We start from the raw sequence: 19,793 nt of genomic DNA, 5'->3' as shown, positions 1-19,793 counted from the left end.
AGGCACAGTAATGTCACATACCAGTCAGGCATTTTTGTTGTTCTTATTAACTTTCTATTTAAAAAAACAAAACCCTATGTAATCTTAGCTTTATATGATTGTTTCAGTTTATTTGTTCGTGGTTATCAGTTCTTTTGTGTTTCCTCTTAATGTCACGTTTATTATTGAGGCACCTTAAGTGCTTTAATTACTACAGACACACAATATTTATGACAAGTAGTAAAAGGTACTGTAGATTTTTGATGCTTTAAATGGAGACTCCACCCAGGGCCGCCCTTGTCAGCCACTCCTCTGGAGCTCTAAGGAAAGCTGAGGACAGTTGTCTTAGCGAAATCCAAGGTTAAGCGTGATTTTGTAGTGAGCTTTGGTCCAGGAGACAGGCACTAAGTAGATATTCATCACTAGTATGAGTATGGAAGGGAATGTTTGTTTGAAGAGCTCTAAGACAGCATGTAAGGAAGAGAGCAGCCTTCCCGATATGATAGACTAACTAGTGCAGTGTCTCTAAAGGGATGCTGTAGACTGTGTTTCTAGGAGTTTTAGTCTCATGATTGATGACCCTGAGCTGCCCAGGAGCTGGAACCTGTAGCTCTAGGTGTCTTGTTGGCATGCTAAGGTACATCTTTTGAGGGTGTTGAGGGTGAGCATAGAGAACAAATGATAAAGGATGATTAAGAATCGTTTTCTGAAAGGAAAATGAATAAGTAGTTAGCATGGTATAATGGTGTTAGTAATGGGAGGACACGAGTCACCAAATTCCTGATTGTGATGTTGTCAGTGGAGTAGAGGTTTTTAACCTTCATTTTGAAAGGAAAACTTTATAGCTGGCCGTGTTTTCTTTTAAACAGACTTGAAATACGCTTATAAAAGATAACTTTGACATTGATCATACACTTTATAATACATATGCCACACCCCCAATCCCTAATAATTTAAAATATGATTTAGTTGAATATTATGTAGTTATCAGAAATTATGAAGATACGGAGATATTTTTTATAACATAACATTGCACTAGAAAGGCAGTGTAAAAGTATATATACTAATAGAGTGGGTCTCAAAGTATGATTCCAGGGCCAGCAGTATCCTTACAACTTGGGGACTTGTTAGAAATGCACATTTCTGCACCCACTCTAGATGCAGGAATTGAAAAATTCTAGGGGCGATACCCCATACGCTGTGTTTTAGTAAGTCTTCCAGATGGTTCTGATACATGCTCAGCTTTGGCAACTACTGACTAGTCGATCTCCACCTTTGTCCTGTCCCAGCACATCTCAGGACTGTGATACGCATCCTTCAGCACCAGTGACTAACTGTGGCAGGGATTTACCACCCTGTTTGGAGCCAGGCAAGCTCATTTCTCTCCTGCTAAGAATTAGTGGAATAAGCAATGAACTCCAAACAAGCTGAAAAATGTACACATGCACTGAGCATGGAAGGAAAGATATTATAAATGTTAAGTCTAAACCTCTGTGGGCCAGGATTATGGATGATTCTTTTATAATCTGGGGGAAAAAGTGGATTTTTAAAACTATAATTTAGTAAACATGGACTGATATACGTTTTCAAGATACATAGACAGCAAAACGCTGGCTTTAATTTGTTTCCTTGTAGGTGGAACGAGGAAGCCCCAAGAGCTGCTTCTTGTTTTTGGGGTCTGTCCTCTGTGAGGTCAATTGGGTCAGTGTCCTCTCCGATGCCTGGAGTCCCAGTCCCCACCCAGAGACCCGGAGCATGATTGTCTGCCTCCTTTTCATGATGATTTTATTGGCAAAGGAAGACCAACTGGTAGACCAAACAGTAAGTGTGGAGAGCCTGTGATAAAGCTTGGCAAGGCTCCCCAGAGCCTCACTGTCTATGAAGTTGTCATTTGTTAGTTGTCTCTCTAACATCTCTATGAGTGCGAATATATGCTTGGCATTTGGGATGTGTCTTTTTAACTAGATGCCTGATTTTCTTGGGTAGGTCATAATCGAATTGCAGATTATGAAGGCAACCACACTGAGTCAGAATATAAAAATCAGGTTTATTTTACATCTCATGAATTGCTAATTGTAACACCAGATCAGAGAGTTCCTTTGAAAATTGGGTTCTGAATACTTACAAATTTTAATGCGTTTTTGCCAAGACTTGGCTTATTACTTTCACTGGTACTCCTAACTTGAGTAGATCTATTTATTTGACATCTTAACTATTCTATGCTTATCACAGGTCACTTTATAGATGAATAGATGAATTAGAGACACGTATTTCTGGGAAAATGGGATCTTTGGAACTAAAGGAACATGTGTTTTGTTCTTAGGATTCACCTCTACTTAGTCTCCTTGGACAGACAAGCTCACTTTCATGGCATCTTGTGGATATTGTGTCATATCAGAGCGTGCTAAGTTATTTCAGCAGCCATTATCAGCCATCCATCCTCCTGGCAAAGGAATCTTCTGCTGAATTAATCGTGAAGCTCCTAAAAGTGACTGCAGGCCTTTCCATTCCTACGGACAGCCAGAAACATCTTGTAAGTTGAGTGAGTGCTTTAGAAGGCAGAGAGTGTTCCTCAGGACTGGTAATGGCATAAGTGCTACTGAGAAAGTGGGAGGATGTCTGTCACGTGTACTCGTATTTTGGCTGCTAGGATCTTTTAGTTCTATTTATCGCTAGTAAGCCTTTATTTACTAGCAGTGTCACATGCTAACAGGAGGCCAAAAGAATTATGGGCCATCAGTGGGCTGTTGGGTTTAGTGATCTGAATGCCATTGGCACCAGAATGGCAGGGAAGTTAGGAACATGAATGAGTTTGAGGTCTGAAAAACTCAGGTCCCCAACTCCCTGCCATTCTGACCTGGTTTTCTGATCTGAATTGAAACTATACCTTGCCTCAAAGTGGTGTTGTGAGGATTAAAGTAGATAATGAACATGAAAGTTTTCGGAAATGTTCTTGGCAAGTAATTAGTGTGTGGTTAATGTTGTTATTAATGTGGTAAAAAAGGAAGTGTGTTCTACCGGAATTTCAGGGAACATAGGTTCTAGTCTAAGTGTTACCGCAGATCCGCAGATCCCTAGAGACAGGCCCTTTGATACTCCTTCGTGTGGCTTCCTGCTCTGTCCTCTCCACTCCCCACTGAAGCAGTCAGTGCCGTGCTCCTAGGGAATACTCGGTTAGCACTGCTTGCATGTTTTGGTTTGAATGATCCTTTTTTTATTGTCAGGATGCAGTTCCAAAATGCCGAGCCTTCATTCATCAGATGGTTCAATTCCTCAGTTCCCTGGAACAAAATGGAAAAATCACCTTAGCAGCCCTAGAACAGGAAATGTCTAAGCTCTTAGATGATATCATTGTCTTTAACCCGCACGGTAAGTGACCACTGGAAGGTCATGTGTTTATTCAGTAAATGAACTTCTGCTGTGTGTAAGACTTGGTCGTGACACCGGGAAGATGGTTGTGACACAGTCAGTCATTCCTGTCTCCGGAGAAGCAGTGGTCAGAGAGATGACTGGACCCTACGGACGCTGTGTTATCGCAGCACTGGGGGGAGGCATGAGCATTAAGAACCTGAGGAAGGGTTGATGCTGTCAGACGCTGGTGTGAGGTTAACTGGATTGAGGGCTGAGTTAGACAACTGATAATCCCACAGGATGGCATCCTCAGTGTAAGGAAGAGCTAGAAGTAAACCTGCCCCTCAGGGAGGAAAGCAAAGATAATTTTCTGTTGTGACCTTTCTGTTGGATCAGAAGTCTATGTGGTGGTGACAAAGACACCTCTTTTGAAAATGAGTAAGTACAAGCTGGTCCTCATGTGGGTTTGCAGTAAGAACTCATACTACCTAGATTGCCCCCCCCATCCCTCAATCTGAGAAATTAAAATAGTTCTGCGTTGGCAGTGCCGCCAGGTGTCCGGCAGAAAGCAACCACAGATCCTTTTTGGTGAAATCCATCATCAACTCAGTCCTCAGAGTTCCAAGGAATCTTAACTCACAATAAAAAAAAAAGAAAAAAGTCATAAAACATGTGAGGAAATAAGGCACCACGAGTGAGTCAGCAAAGAACAACAGTCAACAGAGTCAGACATATAAAGACTTTAGATATTGGCATAATTAACATAGTAAACAAAAAAACATTTTAATATACCGTAGTACCTCGGTTTTCGAACGTCTCCATTGACGAGCCTTTTGGTTTACGAACACCATAAACTCAGAAGTAAATGCTTCGCTGTTCAAACACGCCTCGGAAGTCGAACATGTCACGCGGCTTCCGCTGAATGCAAGATCCTGAGGCCTAGCTGTTGGCTATTTTCGAACATTTCAGAACTCCGGAAGAACAGTCCGTTCCGGAAGAACGGTCTTCCGGAACAGATTACGTTAGAAAACCAAGGTTTGAAAAATGTCTTTAAGGTAAAAGGGATTGTAGAAATAAGCAGCTATGAGAGATAATCAGATATGAAATGAAAAATAGAAAATTTCTATAAAATATAAAAATTGTAATAAAAATTTAATGGAAAAGTTTAACAGCAGATTCAACCTATCTGAAGAGAAAACTTGTAAACTGGAAAATAAATCTGAAGGAAATACCCAGAATGTGGAATAGACAGAGGAAAAATATAAAAGAGAGTTTAAGGGGCATAGAGGATAGACTGAGAAGATTTAACACACAGCTAATCATTTCATCAGAATTCCAGAAGGAGAGGAGATACAGATTTAGGGAGAGGCAGTAACTAAAGAGATAGCAAGGCCGAGAACTTTCTAGGGCTGAGGAAGACAACAGTCCTTAGATTCAGTAAACCCAGCAAATCCGAAGCAGGATAAATAGAAAGAAACGCACACTGTACACACATAATGAGACTACGGAAGCACTGGGGACAAAGAAACAACTTCTGCATCCAGGAAGGAGAGACAGGTTACCTACAGAGGAACATTTATGCTGAGAGCTTATTTCTCAGTAACAACACAATGCTGTGGGGAAATGACTGATAACCCAGCATGGTAAACGAAAAACCATCTTCCAAGGAAGAGGATGAAGTAAAGATTTTCATTGAAACAGAGGGTGTTTGTCTCAGTAGACATCACTGGAGGAAATAATAAAGCATGTTCTTTAGGCAGAAGTAGAGTGATCCCAAGTATAAAGCTTGAATTGCAAAAAAAATAATAAGCAGAGAAAGTGGAAAAGTGTAAACAAAAAATGCCCATATAAAACTACAATAATCATACATTTAGGGGTTTAAAAAGCAAAGCTAAAATTAAATTATATGAGCACAGTATGTATGTTAGGAAAGAGGTTGAGTTAAAAACATTCTAAGGTTTTAGTATTGTTTGAGAGGGTCAAGAAATTGATTAAATTTACACCTTGATAAAATGTGAATGTTAAAAAAATTCTAAGAAATTCACCAAAAGAATAGAAATAAGATATATAATTTCTCAGGTAGTATAGGCAGATAAAAAGGAATGGCTAAAATTTGTTTAATCCAAAGATGGCACGAAAAATGTGGAGAAGGTGAGAAACCAACCAAACTATGATGGTAAAATTAAAATATATCAGTAACTGTAAATGGACCTATGTTCAGGTTAAAAGATAGAGATTGTGATACTGGATTAATAAACATCATCATCCTTCTTTAAGTTATTTGTAAGAAGTACATCTAAAACATAGGTTGTAGAAAGCTTTCCATAAGGCATCCATATCAGGCAAATATTAAAATAGAAAGCTGGCATAGCTATACTAACATTAGACAGATAGGACTATAAGGCAGAAAGCATTACAGAGCCAAATGATCTCTAGTGTGTTTCCTTCCCTGAAGTTGCATGACAAAAATAAATAAGAAATAAGACACATTAGTAAAGATAAAAGAGAGTCTTTGGAAATTGATAAAAGGTTTAGTTCACCAGGCGGATATAATAATTCTCAGTTTTTTGTACCTAATAACAGTAGCAAATGCATAAAGAACTAGGAAGAGAAATGTCAAATTCACTACAGTGAGAGATTTTGACACACGTGTCAAACAGTAATTGGTAGATCAAGTAGACAGAAAATCAGTACGCCCGTAGGAGGCCTGAACAGCACAGCTGGATGTAATGGGCACGTGGAGAATGACGTACCTGTTTCATGTAGACATTGTAAGTACGCAATGAGATAATGGACCTAAGATGTAGCACCAACTTGGCAAGTCACAATACTCAGTGAATGTTTTAAAAAAAAAAGAAAGAAAAATTACAGGCAATCCTGGAGAAACGTAGTTGATCATGTGATTGGGCCATAAAGGTTGAGTAACAGCTGACCAGGCAAAGGAGAAACGGGTGTTCTAGAAAGGTCTTAATCAGAAGAAGGATGGGATCAGATCTCTTTTTTAAGAAACATTTGTTGGCTGTGTTGAGATTAATAGGAAGGGGAGAAGCTGAAATCTGTTAGGAGGCTTTTGTAGTCATTTTTTGTTCCTATGAGTCACAATTAAAAGGAATATTAAAGTTTAAATTACTATTCAGCTGAAATTCGGAGATAAGCCTTTGAAGTCCTTGCTTGATAATAAGTAGGTCTTCTAATGACATTGAGTTAGGGTTGATTTAATGCCGTACGAGTGGGTGAATTTGGTCTCGTGGGTGTGATGAGTAATAAGACCTCCCTACCTGCATTGACAAATACTGAAGCCTTGGTGTGACAAAGCCACACACTATTCCATTAAAAAAAAAAAGCACCCAACTCGGAGAGCTAGAAATAGTTGGGAAAAATTATATTAGGTTTGTGCAAAAGTAATTGCGGTTTAAAAGGTTAATTATAATTACAAGAACTGCAATTACTTTTGCACCAACCTAATACCTGTTGAATAGCTTCTCTACACACTCTCAGTGAAATGGATTTTCTGTTTTTGAATGTAAAAGAATCTACCTTAGTAACCAACTCATTTGCCCTTCTCCTGTAAAATGAATTGGCTTTTTTTCTTGTGTAGTATCCTCTTTTCACATTTTAATGTTTTGGAAAGACCCATTTATATTACTTGGTGTCTGTTTTTATTTAAAAAAAATAAAAGCTGCTCTTAGGAGCCTTTAAAAAGGTTTTTCCTCCTCCTTTTTATATTTCATTTTAAACAACAACTGTTCTGTGTAAATCGTTCTAGAATTGGCAGCTTTGGCAGTGGTGGGGGTGGAGGTACTGTGTCTAATTAGTTTATGAAATGACAACTGAGATCTGTGTATTTGGTTTTCCAAATGAGCAAAGGTTGGGCAATAATGAATAATTAAGCATGTTCTGATAAATAAGTCACTCTTTCATGCCAGCTTGAGCTGCCTGTTTATTAAAATATTGCTCAGCCACCCTACTGTAACCAGGGATCTTGCAATCGTTCCTACTTTGCTCTTACAAAGGACTTAGGTGCCACATCCTGTCCTGAAAAGCTGCGTACCATCCAGAGTCTTCCTTCTGGGCCCTTGAGATCAGGCACAGAATTGTAAAATGGGCCCGGAGAGCAGCTAGGACTAAAGCCCTGTTGTTCCCTTGATCCCATGCCTATCGCCATTCCGGCACCCCGTCACGCGTGTGTGTCTGTCCCCTGCAGACATGGACAGCCAGACCCGCCACATGGCCCTCAGCAGCCTCTTTATGGAAGTCCTGATGATGATGAACAACGCGACCGTGCCCACGGCAGAGTTCCTCCGGGGCAGCGTGCGGGCCTGGGTCGAGCAGAAAGTGCAGGGGCTGGCGGTGCTGCCGCTCCTCACGGCCGCCTGCCAGAGCCTGGCCTCCGTCCGCCACATGGCGGAGGCCACGGAAGCCTGCATCACTGCCTACTTCAAAGAAGGTAAGGGGACGGTCAGCTCATGCTCTCTAGATGCTGTTGTTTCAGGAACGTAGCCTGTCATTTTCATAAGGGTCTGTCGTTAGCATGAGAGCCTGTGACCCGTGTCTGTCGGTACAATCACAGTTCAAGGGAGGGAATGTCTCGTTCACTGATCACTGGTTTTGGAGTATAGACCAACCATTTTATGATGGCAAATCTTGTCATAATTCCTAAAATAAAGGCTGTAAGCCAGAGTCTATAGAGTAATGACCCACCATATTCATTTTCTCTGTTTTTTGTCACTTGTTCAATTGAGTTTTCAGTCTTTTTATTACTTCTTGTCACATCTTTTAAACTGTTACGAAGAGGTCAAGCTCCCTCGACAACAACCCCCCCACACACACACACACCCCACCACCCCGACCTTCCTTAGAGTTCTCTATCTCTGAACTCTCACATTCTGGAAACAACCTGGCTTGTCAAGAAGAGTTGCTCAGAAGACACTTCTCAACCGTGACATGCAGACACACGTCATAGCGCACACAGCAGGAGAGGAAGAAGGGGGTTAGTGAGAACGCCAAGAAGCGTCTGGGTTCTGCCCTTTCTTGACAATCCATGAATCCATATGGGAGGTGCTGTGCGTGTCACCATGTCACCCCACCCTCGTTCCCCCGAAGAAGTGAGAACCACTGGGATATGCTCTAAATGTTTGTAATGTTACTGAAATCAACATCGTGTTAATTCAGTTTGTGAAATGGATAGAGTAATAATAATGTCTCTTGGAAAAGCACCAAGTATTCATAACATACTTATAAATGGCATTAAAGCTAAAACTTTTAGATGACTGGGACAGGGAGTGTCTACATGTGATTTCATGATCATAATATAATGACAAAGGTGATTGACAAAACTGCAGCACTTAGTCCTGATTTCTTAACTGTCTATGTGGCTAGCAGGGCACAGGCATTTAGCCTGAGGGCTTTCCAGTCTAAGCTGCGAGGCACATTTCACTTCTGGGGCATCTGGAGCCAACAAGGGCAATGTTTCCTTGACCGGCAGTGTAAAGTGAAGAGATTCATTAGACCAGTTAAATCATTTGAACCTGGTTTTTACTTTGCTGTCTCCTTTTGGTGTTTTTTTCCCTTAGGCTCCCTCAATCAGAATTTAGGATGGGGCCCGATCCTCGTGTCCCTTCAAGTCCCTGAGCTCACCATAGAAGAATTTCTGCAGGAGTGCCTGTCCCTTGGCAGTTACTTGACTCTTTATGTCTACTTGCTGCAGTGTTTAAACAGCGAACAGACGCTAAGGAACGAAATGAAAGTTCTGCTCCTCTTAAGCAAGTGGCTGGAACAAGTGTATCCAAGGTGTGTTGGCCCCCTGGCTGCCGTGTCAGACCCATTGGGTTTGGAAAGAGGGGAATGTAGGGCTGAAGTCAGCGTTCACTGAAGTACACAGAACCAAGGGACACAGAGGAACAAACAAGGCTGTGAGGTGCAGTGACACTTGCTTTAGAAAGATTTTGACTAGCGTGGGCTAATTTTCTGAGCAGGTTTTTTATTTCCTAAAACAGGCATTTTGAAGCACGTTATCAGTTCAGCAGCCGTAACAATATTTGCAGGGTTGTTAAGAGGACTAAGTGACAGAACAGGAAGCTACGTGACAGTGTCTGGCATGTAATAAGAGTTCAATAAATTGTTACCTGTTAGCCTAAGCTTTAAAAGCACTAAATGCCCCTTGTACTTAAAACTCAAATGTGGACTTTCAGTTAAATGGGAATAGAAAAAAACCCCACTTCTAATTTTATTTTCCTCCTGGGCCTCCCCCCACCCAGGTCTGTGCAGGAAGAGGCAAAGCTGTTTTTGTGGTGGCACCAAGTCCTGCAGCTGTCCCTGATTCAGACGGAGCAGAATGACTCGGTCTTGACAGAATCTGTCATTCGAATTCTGCTCATGCTTCAGAGCAGGCAGAGCCTGCTGGCTGAGGAGCGGCTCAGCTCTGGGATTCTGGGGGCGATTGGGTTTGGCCGGAAATCGCCCCTGTCTAACAGGTAAGGAAGCAGCTGCCACCACTCTTCTAAATGGGCCTCAGTGTCTGCACCTACCTCGGTATTGTGATACTTCAGTAGGTTTTTGACATGGGCTAGGGTTACCCCCAAAGATTAAGGGAAAAAAAACCAAAAAAACAAAACAGAGCCTGATCACTTCTTTATATTTTAAAAAACATGTTTATTTTTTCTCATTTTAAAACAACTTTGTCTTTGTGTTCGAAGAATGTGTTTTGAGTAGTATCTCTTGTTGTATTTTGACTTGGTAACCTGGCCACACTGCTGATTTCTTTTTGCCTTGGAGCCAGTGGTGGTGTGCAGGGTGAGGCCGAAATACCCCAGTCAGCTTCCCCCACTGCCTGCGCTCTGTCAGGCTGTCAGGTGCCGGGGGGACTCAGCCTCCTAGAACCGTGAAGTCAAGATGAGTTAAAGTGAATTGGTAAGAAGGATAAGCAATGAGAAACAAGTCTAGATTTTTGTTGCTAGAAATTCCAAGGCATGAAAGGATTTGCCATCAGCTTCCCATTTTACCTCGTAATATTTATTTGCATCCTGGTTTTCGTTTAAAGCCCTTACCAGTGTTGAAAAGAGTTTTCCTACCATTCTGATGGCATCGTCCTCGTGGAATAGCCCATCCTGTTGTTGCAACTTTGGGAGCCACCTCGTTCTGACCAGTTAACATCATGTTTGTTTGCTTATGGTCGAATTTATCAGGACTATGTGATTCTGATTCACGTAAATTGGGGTAAAATACACATAACATAAAACGTGTCATGGTAACCATTTTAAGACATACAATTCAGTGGCATTTAGCACATTCGCAGTGTTGTTGCAGCCATCACTACTATCTAGTTCCAGAACATTTCATCACCCCAAAAAGAAACCCCATATTAAGCAGTCACTCCCCAACCTCCCCCCTCAGGTCTCTGGCAACCACTAATTGACTTTCTGACTGTGTGTATCCTCTTCTGGATATTTCATATAAATGGAATCATATAATATGTGGCCTGTTCGTATCTGACTTCTCTCCCATAGCATAAAGTTTCAAGGCTTATCCATATTTTATCCATGGTGTGGATATACCATGTTTTGTTTATCTGCTCATCAGTTGATAGGTATTTGGGTGTTTTTTTCAATCTTTTGGCTATCATGAGTAGTACTGCTATGAAATTCATTTACAGGTTCTTATTAGAACACCTCTATTCAGTGCTCTTGTGTATATATGCAGGAGTGGGATTGCAGGGTCATATCGTTGCTCTGTTTAACTTACTGAGGACCTGCCAACCGTTTTCACAGCACCTGCACCGTTTTTTACATTCACACCAGCATTGTCTGAGAGTTCCAGTTATTCTACATCTTTGCCAACACTTTCATTCATGAGTCTGAATGATGCTCGCATTGTTTGGGCATTAATAATGGAGGGGAAAATTGAGGCTCCTACTTCATGCTATATAAGATTTTCCCGAAGAGGCTGAAAACAACAGTAGGTCTGGGAATGTGTTAGTCTTTTTTCACAGAAAATATGGTATTTACTTTAAAATGCTTACTTTAATAGTCATGTCCTTCTTCTGACCTCCCCCTGACACCTCCCAAGGTTCCGAGTGATTGCCCGAAGCATGGCTGCCTTCCTTTCAGTTCAGGTTCCGGCCGAGGACCAGATCCGTTTGAAGCCTGGCTCTGAGTTATATCTCACCCCCAAAGCTCAGCAGGTCAGTACAAACAGCTTTACAATGAAGGGGTAGCAGTTTGCCACCAGGCTCTCCCTGGGTGTGGGGAGGTGGCAGCTGGTCTACACCTGATGCCACGATGATCTGCAGTAGCGTAGCGTGTCCTTTAGTGTGGCACTACCTGGAAAATGGGTGACGCCTGTGCCGGCCTCAGATTTTAAACCATGTCGTGTAAAGGTACTTACCTACAGCACTATTACTGCCATTGTAGAAGTGAGGCCATAGGCAAGCCGGTCTGGGATAGAATTTGGTTCTGCTGAATGTGACTATGCGCTGACCTGCCACATGCTGGGAGCTGGGGACTGGCACAGAAGATGAGGCCACGGTTGCAAATGATGGTGGTTAGCTCCGTTTTAATTAGAAACCAAGGAAATGGTTCTTGTGAGTCTGGAGGTTGACTGCTGTTAGCTGATGTTGGAATAACCTAACGTGAACAAAATGGTAGCTGTGAGAAATTACAGTGTGTTCTAAAAACACAGAAGTCCACATGCTTCCATTCCTGTAACTATTTTCACCTGTAAACAGGCTGCCCAGAGACAAAGGTGTACCAAATACACAATGAGAGCTGGTGTTCTTGCGTGCTTACTACGTGCCTAGGCACTGTTCCAAATTTTAACTCGCTTGGTGCTGATGAGTTAAAGTTTTAACTCATTTAATCCTCATAACAAAGGAACTTTTATTATGTTGGTTTTATGGATGAGGAAATGGAGACAAAGATTTGTCCCAAATTAAACAGCTAATAAGTGCTGGGGCTGGAATCCAGGATTCACTTGGCCAGTCTGGCTCCGAGCTTCACGCTCCTACCGTTCTGCAGTGCTCTCTGCAAATGGTAAACGCTTAGGCCCCTTAGCTCTTCTTTTACTGCAGCTTTATAATGTCTCAGCCAGCCATCTACAGGGTGATAGCTTGGTTATTAAGGGCAAAGGTCAAGCAGTACAGGTTTTGCACTCCAAATTCACCCTTTTGCAAATCAAATGCACCTTTTTGCAAATCAAGTTCATCCTTTTACACATCAAATTTTTCCACAAAAATGTTTTCTTAATCTTTGTAATAAAAATAAATCCAATATTAAGTTATTGTTAAAATTAAACATTTCATTGCATCTAATTAATAATAAACATAAAATACTTATTTACCATCAGAAATACTTATTTACTTATAGCTTCATGTATAACAGTTCTCCTGCCACTGCTCATGGTAATTTCATATACATACATATTCATAAAATAATTATGACAATCTGTAGGAGTAATAGTTGCAACAGAATGATTAATAACATCTACTAAGTGTTCACAGTTTGACGGATCTGCCAAATTGTTTCTTGCGCAGAACTTAATTTTTGAAAAAACTTTTTCAATGGGGTTCGTCATTGGAGAGTATGGTGGTAGAAATAATAAAGTGTGTCTTGTCTAACCAACAAGATCACGTACTTCCTGGGTTTTGTGGAGGCTGACATTGTCCAAAACAAACCCCACTTCCTCCAGATTGTCTTCATCCAATTTCTGCAATAATCTCTGAAGAAATTCGCAAAAAATATTTGAAATAACCGTAGAACGTGCAATTACTTCTGCCACACCATTCCCTGAATGTTTATTGCTGCAATTAGAGACACATTTCGTCCTCTAACCGTTGGCACGTTCACACAAGCTGATGTATTAACTTTCAATCATGCCTTCGTGTTATGTGTATGTATAGATATATATGCATCCTGTTTCCCTGAAAATAAGATGTAGCCGGACAGTCAGCTCTAATGCGTCTTTTGGAGCAAAAATTAATATAAGACCCGGTTTTATATTATATCATGTAAGACCGGGTCTTACAGTAAAATAAGATCGGGTTTTATATTTTTGCTCCAAAAGGCACATTAGAGCTGATTGTCCGGCTACATCTTATTTTCAGGGAAACACGGCGCGCAGACACACACACACACACACATGTACACACACACACATGTACACACACGCTATGGTTAATGGGAGGGCTTGTCCCCATCGATTCTTGTTCTTAGCGTGAACTCTGTTCACACAGCAGTTAGCCTGGTACCAAAATCCCTTTACTTGTTTAAACATTTTCAACCCTAAGACTTCTGTCTTCAACTCCCTGGTAATTTATTTTTAAGCTGCCAGTTCACCGTCTTCAAAAAAGTCTTCTCCCTCCTTGTTCACTGAGCCAAGCAAATTCCATCTTGTAATCTGTATTGTGTAGTTCAGTGGTCACAATAAATGACGGGCAGGACTGGGGTACTTCACAGCTCACATTCAGAATTCTGGGGGTAGGTGGTCTTGCATAGTTGGAAAATAAAACTCCCCACCTCCAAGAACCATTGTTCTGATTTTTTTATTTGATTTCTCATTACACTCTTTTCTCTTTTCTTCCCCCATTCTGAATTATGGCATTAAAAGTGTTTTGTTTATTTATTCTTGAAGAGAGGCATGGGAATGTCATTGTCGTTTCTGTTGGGCAGAAGCTGCAGGAGCTTGATCTCTACTTAATGCTTGTTGGCTGATAGAACGACCTTATTGCTTACCCTCAGCAGCGCTTAGCCACTTACTGGTTTCTTTTGAATTTCATTTGGTCAGACAGTTTAATGTGACGTTATCATGTAACCTAAGAATAAACCCAACAGTAAATCAAACAGGCCTCACGGCAGCTGGTGCCTGTGGCTTTCAGTTCGGGCCAGGAAGAGAGGCAGCAGATGCTCCACTGCGGGCCCTGGGGACAGTCAGGCCAGCCTGGCTACAGCAGTGGCCGTCTGTGGGGAAGGGCTGGGAAGTAGCCCAGGCCAGGAAGCGGGAAGGCTGGGTGGAGAAGGTGGCGAAAGCCCCACATGCATGGATTGCTGGCCTCCTGCTTGTGGTTAGTCAGTCCTGCCTTTGAGACTTCTAATTCCAGTTCTGTAGGCTTCCCCTGGGGATCGTGCTTGTACCAGATGATAACAGTCACTGTGCTACACCTGCTGGCATCACAGTCCATGCAGTTAGGTGGTTAACCCTTTCCTTCCATGTCTTTTAGGCTCTGAATGCGCTTGAATCCTTGACAACAAGTAAGCAGTATGTTGAATACCAGGATCAGATATCGCAAGCCATGCAGTTTATAAACCTTCCTGGCCATTGTCTACAAGATGGGAAGAGCTTCCTGGCCCTTCTTGTTAACCGTCTCTATCCAGAAGTGCATTATTTGGACAACATACGATAGTAACACCGAGCCTTTTGAAAAACCCGTTGCTATTTATGTTTACATTTAACTTTGCTGTTGCACAGGTAACTGCTCAGTTTCACTGCGGAGCTCAGTTTGGCCAATGAGGTAGTTGACTGAGACGCACGCCAGAGACACTAGATAATTCTGTTGGGCATGTGCACATGTGTATGTGGGTGTGTATGTGTATGTTTTCTTAGCTCTTAAAACTTTCTGGGGACTTTTCAGTTTTTTTGTCCCTCCAACAAGAGAAACTTAAAAAGTTCCACTTGGGGACAAGCTGTTGACAGTTGCTGAATATCCCAGTCATCTTACAAGACCCCACGATGGGGTTCTTTGTACGTCTCCACTTCTGTCTTCTGTTTTATTTCAATGTCAAGACTCCTGTTCTGTACCTAACTACTTTTGGAATCATGTAGAACCCTTACTTTTGAACCCCATTTACTTTGAAGGATCAAAGTAAAATGAGCTTTGAAAATTTCTGCATTTTTCAAATGTGGTAAATCATCAGCTTACAAGTATTGTGTTGTTTCTCTCAGGAGAGAGGTAAGAATGCTGAATTTAAGTGAGTCACTGTCTAAAATGTGACCCCTTGATCCTGGTTATAGTGGATAGCAGAGATGGTGACAAATCCGTTTCCGTCCTCGTGGATAAGAAGCCGTCAGTCTAAGATGGAGGGGGGCACGCTGACAGTCTACGCTGAGCACACTGTGCACATGTGTTTCGTGTGGTCCACAGGGGTGGAGAGTGTGAACAGGGCTTGCTCTCGCTGGTGCAGTACAGACATACATTCCCTTTTGTCCTGTCCCAGCCCGTTCCCTCATTCTTATTACTTACTTGGCCTCTGTAAACATGTAAGTTTGCAACTCTTGATAGATACCAGTTATCTAACTGAAGGCCCTGCTGGAGATGTATGTATATGTGTATATATATATATATATATATATATATATATATATATATATAGAGAGAGAGAGAGAGAGAGAGAGAGAGAGAGAGAGAGAGAGAGAGAGAGAGAGAGAGAAGGAGAGGGAGAGGGAGAGGGAGAGGGAGAGAACGAATGAACTTGGTTCTCTGTTTCTTGTTTGTTTCTTCACTCCATTTTCAAACTCAGATGAAGCTAGCAAACCTGCTGAAACACTGGTCCATGGAAACTAGGTCAGGTCAGGAGACTTCACTGAAGTTTGGCTTTTTTTCAGTAGCCATGTGCCTTCTGTTAACAGTTCATTCGTTACCAAAGCCTGTCTGTAACATTGCCTTATTCTATTGCCATCTTCTTGCTCTTGTCACTTCCTCCAGGAATTAGCAAGTTGACTTCTGTCATCATACTCATAATTCTGTTGGCTTAAACTTGATTTTGTTTGTCCAGCTTGGATAATGAGTCTTTTGTTTATGGGTTATCTATAGCCCAAGGGTATTTACCTAAAAATGTCTGGACAGGCACTGAGAATTTTTAGCAGGGGTGGGGATACAGGTTAAGGGAATGGTAATCTCTTTTCAGACATCCTTTGGATGCTTCCCTGGAGATTTGGAAGTGTGTAGGAGCTGTTCTTAATTTTGAACTTCTTAGTTGGACAGAACAAGTCTGCCTCACAGACATGGTCTGATAAAGATCATCCTTGGTCAGCCTCCAAGTTCTGTGGGCCACACAGTGGCCGTCTCATCTCAGGCAGGCACATTTCAAAGCTGTCCTTGTTTTTGCTTCTCTCCATTTTCAAAATCACTCATCTTCCCTGTGCTGTGTATAAGAAAATTCTAGAAGCTGCGGACAGTTTAAAGGCTGATTTGCTAGCAAAGATTTTTATGACAGGAAATATTTTGTGTGCTGTTCTCTTTGAAGAGGATGTAATTATTGATATCCTAGAATGTGAAATTTTTGAGTGACAGTATGTACATTTTAAAGGAAATTATGATTAATCTGTTAATTTTTGAAGGTTTGTAATATTTATAATGTATTTGGTCTGTAAAAAATGATAAATAAAATCAATCTTCGGTTATAGCTGGTGAGAACCAATTTTTAGGGGTGTCACACTATCGTGTAAGGTTTTTCAGTTGTTAAAATTGACGCAGACTTTTATGCCTGATGTCATCTACACTATTTGATTGTGTGTCTTGATTATCAGAGATGGTTGGTCATAGCGCTTCCTCTTTAGGTTCCTCGTGCTTAACAACAGAAGGTTTACTCACTGCATAGGTTCCTCGGAGGGGCTCTGGGCTAAGATAGTGCTTTAAAGACACAGTCCAGAGTTCAGAAGGTGGCAATGCTGCTGTAGCTTCCTGGGAATGAAGAGACCAGCGTGACCGTTGGCTTTCAGGAATGCCGAGCCTTTGCTGACAGCAGTCGTCGGCCTCCGGAGAGCACAGGGCCACAGGTGCTGCGTAGACGCGGGGATCCAGCAGACCAAGGCCACCTCTGCTGAGCAGTGTTGAAGGTGAGCTCGCGCAGACTTTCCCCACGCGTGGCCAGCAGTGGCATCCGGTTCAAATGGGGCTGTCGAGCATCTTCCTGGTCTCCGTGAAAAGCACCTCTTCTGCTTCTCCACTCGTCCCTCCCCACTCTGCGTCCACAGGACTGTCACAGAGGCACACTTGACCTCTCCCCGCATCCATCTCCCGGCTTCACCTCCTAACTCTAACAAGTGGACGCAGCGGAAAGCTGGGAGGTACAGACACTGTGGGGGGCGGGGGGGGAGGGCCTGCTGATGGGTCTGCTCAGCCTGACAGGGACACCAGGACCCAGCCGTACACGTTCCCGAAGCTTCTGGGCGTGCAGTGGACCTTCGCCCCCAGGCACGAGTCTTCCCAGTTTGGTGATCAGTTTGTTGGTCCAGTCGTGTCTGCCTCCTCGGGGTTGGCCTGGCTCTCAGTTCTCTGAGGTGGGAGAAGCCCAGTCCGGAAAATGAAACCCCCCAGAGCAGCCTCCCCTCACTTTAACCAAGTGCAACCCCGTTCCCTCCAGTCGGTCACCAAAATCAGTGTCCACATTGTTCAAGTTCACGCCCTTTCTTTTGAATGAAGGTGACACACAGTTTTCCATGGGATTTTTAATCTGAAAATGAATGATTCCTTCTGGATCAGGAAGCAGGTGTCATGGAATGAGGACTTCACGTCAGCAGGGGCAGTAAAGCTCATCTTGTGCCAGCCCCCCTTCCCCCCCCTCACTCCGCAGGGATCCTCGGCCCCTGCCTCCCAGCCTCTCCCCTTCCCTTTCCTGTGGCAGGTTGGCCCGCCCCTGCTGGGCAGCCCAGGTGGCCATCGGCCAGCTCAGTTTGCAGTTTGCTTTATGCTAAGCCCAAACTGGCCTCCTGGAAACGTAGGTCATGGCTCTCCTGGAGCGGGCCAGGCTGCGGCTGCTCTCCTCGCTGTCCCGACAGACCTCCAGACACTCAGCCCTCATCATACCTCTGACCTCGCCGCCTGCCCTCCTCAGTCCTCTTCCTGCGAAATGCCCAGTGCCTTTAGTTAGTCCTCAGCCCCTCTGCCTCACCCCCTACGTCTAACGGCTGCACTTCAGGAAAAGTGCCCAAAGTAGCCCGTTATTCTGAGAGGGCTGTGCCTGGGATTAGCAGGGCCAGGGCTCAGGTGAGACAGACAAGGCACTGAAGGCACAAATTTAAGTTGTCACCCGCAGATGCTGAGAGTGTGTCCTCAGCCTGGTCGCTGCCCTGCCGAGGGTTGGTCACACTAGTGTGAGCCGAGCAGCGAAGTTTGCTTCCCTGATGTTGGGTGGCATCGGCCCTCAGCAGCTGTGGCCGGGAGCTGCACTTCAGTTAGTGCCAACTCCAGACCCCGGTTTAACAGCTGTGGCTGCCAGACTGGTCTCACCTATCTGCGTGACGGGTGTAACAGTGAGGCGCTTTGCACTTCTTTTAAAATGCTTGCTCTTCATTTTGGACCAACTTGACAGCTTATTTTGAGGTAGTAGCTGGATGTTTTCTGCTCAGTTGTCTTATGAGGCAAAATGGAGAGTATAATGTTGGAAATAAGCGTGTTGCTTAAAAAAAATACAGTACTCTCTGCTGTGATCTTCCGTTTGCATCTAGGTCAAGCTGGGTGACGTTGGCTTACAGCCAGCCCTAATATTGACCTCGTTCTGGTCCATGGTGAAACTCACACCTTCTGGAAGCATCATGCGTCCTGTAGAAGCTATCGTTGAAGTTTCCTCCAGTCTGAACAGGTTCCTGATTTCTGATGATAACTTGAAAAAAATGAAATTAAACAACTGATCCTGTTTTGGGATAATGAAATCACTAAGGAATGTTGTTTACTATAACTTTTATTTTTTTAATGTGCAGATGGAATATCTCATGAAGCACCGAGCGTTAGGAGGACTTATTTTTCTTTCCATGGCTTAAAAACACTTATGTGCCACAAAATATTATACTTCTTAAGTGCGTTCCGCTCTTTACCTTCCCACATGTCTAGCGTGGCCTTTAAAAACCACAACTTATTTTGGTCGTTAAATTTGCCATGTTCACTTCTTATTCACTGTTCAGCATTTTACATGCTTCTACAAAGGACAAGTTTTTATATAATGACAAGAAACAGAGGGGAATGAGAATGGGTTAAGTAAACGTCTGCAAGTAAACTAGATTCAAATTTAATGGAGACGCCGTGGACATGTCTCGTTTTTGTCAAGTTGGTTGGCAGGTCTTTTGAACCAGAAATCACACTAAGAAAAATGTGAGATCAGAAAGCTTGTAATGGGTAGAATTTATATTCTGTGACACTTCACCACAATGGGCAAGGCCTCGAGTTTCAAAGAGAATTTAAAACGTGGGGGTTTAAGAGTTAGCATAGACAAGAGGCCACCTGGTGGTCCCAGAGGGCTCAGGTGAGTCCTGAGGGTCGTAATGTGGTTGTGACCTTGGTAGGAGGGACGTGAAACTGCACAAAGGCTCCCACCCCAGGAGTTCCTGGGTGGGAGTGGGGCGCCTCTGGGCGGGCAGAGCTGTCGGGAGGGCAGTGTAACCTGAGCTGGGCCTTGGTCTGCTCCGGAGATCACCTCACCATTGGAATACTAAGGAGTTCTTCCTTAGTGTTCATTTCATTAACATTTGTTAAGATACAT

At 42.9% G+C, this 19,793-nt stretch overlaps 1 protein-coding gene across 2 annotated transcripts in view; it reads left to right on the top strand.

Moving 5' to 3' along the window:
* Positions 1-16,721, top strand: part of EPG5 (ectopic P-granules 5 autophagy tethering factor) — a 98,750-nt gene extending 82,029 nt beyond the window's left edge. For both annotated transcript variants that reach the window (XM_019739695.3, XM_019739694.3), the window contains exons 37-44: positions 1,615-1,800; positions 2,303-2,512; positions 3,204-3,348; positions 7,535-7,777; positions 8,904-9,120; positions 9,588-9,803; positions 11,395-11,509; positions 14,540-16,721. In XM_019739695.3, coding sequence (XP_019595254.3) covers positions 1,615-1,800; positions 2,303-2,512; positions 3,204-3,348; positions 7,535-7,777; positions 8,904-9,120; positions 9,588-9,803; positions 11,395-11,509; positions 14,540-14,722 — 1,515 coding nt within the window. In that variant the 3' untranslated portion in view covers positions 14,723-16,721. The remainder of the gene's footprint in view (positions 1-1,614; positions 1,801-2,302; positions 2,513-3,203; positions 3,349-7,534; positions 7,778-8,903; positions 9,121-9,587; positions 9,804-11,394; positions 11,510-14,539) is intronic.
* Positions 16,722-19,793: the final 3,072 nt, after the last annotated feature.

The sequence above is a fragment of the Rhinolophus sinicus genome, chromosome 4 (assembly GCF_057876585.1).
Source record: "Rhinolophus sinicus isolate RSI-liver-muscle chromosome 4, RSI-T2T, whole genome shotgun sequence".
Taxonomy (NCBI): domain Eukaryota; kingdom Metazoa; phylum Chordata; class Mammalia; order Chiroptera; family Rhinolophidae; genus Rhinolophus; species Rhinolophus sinicus.
This window is presented reverse-complemented; position numbering and strand designations above follow the sequence as displayed.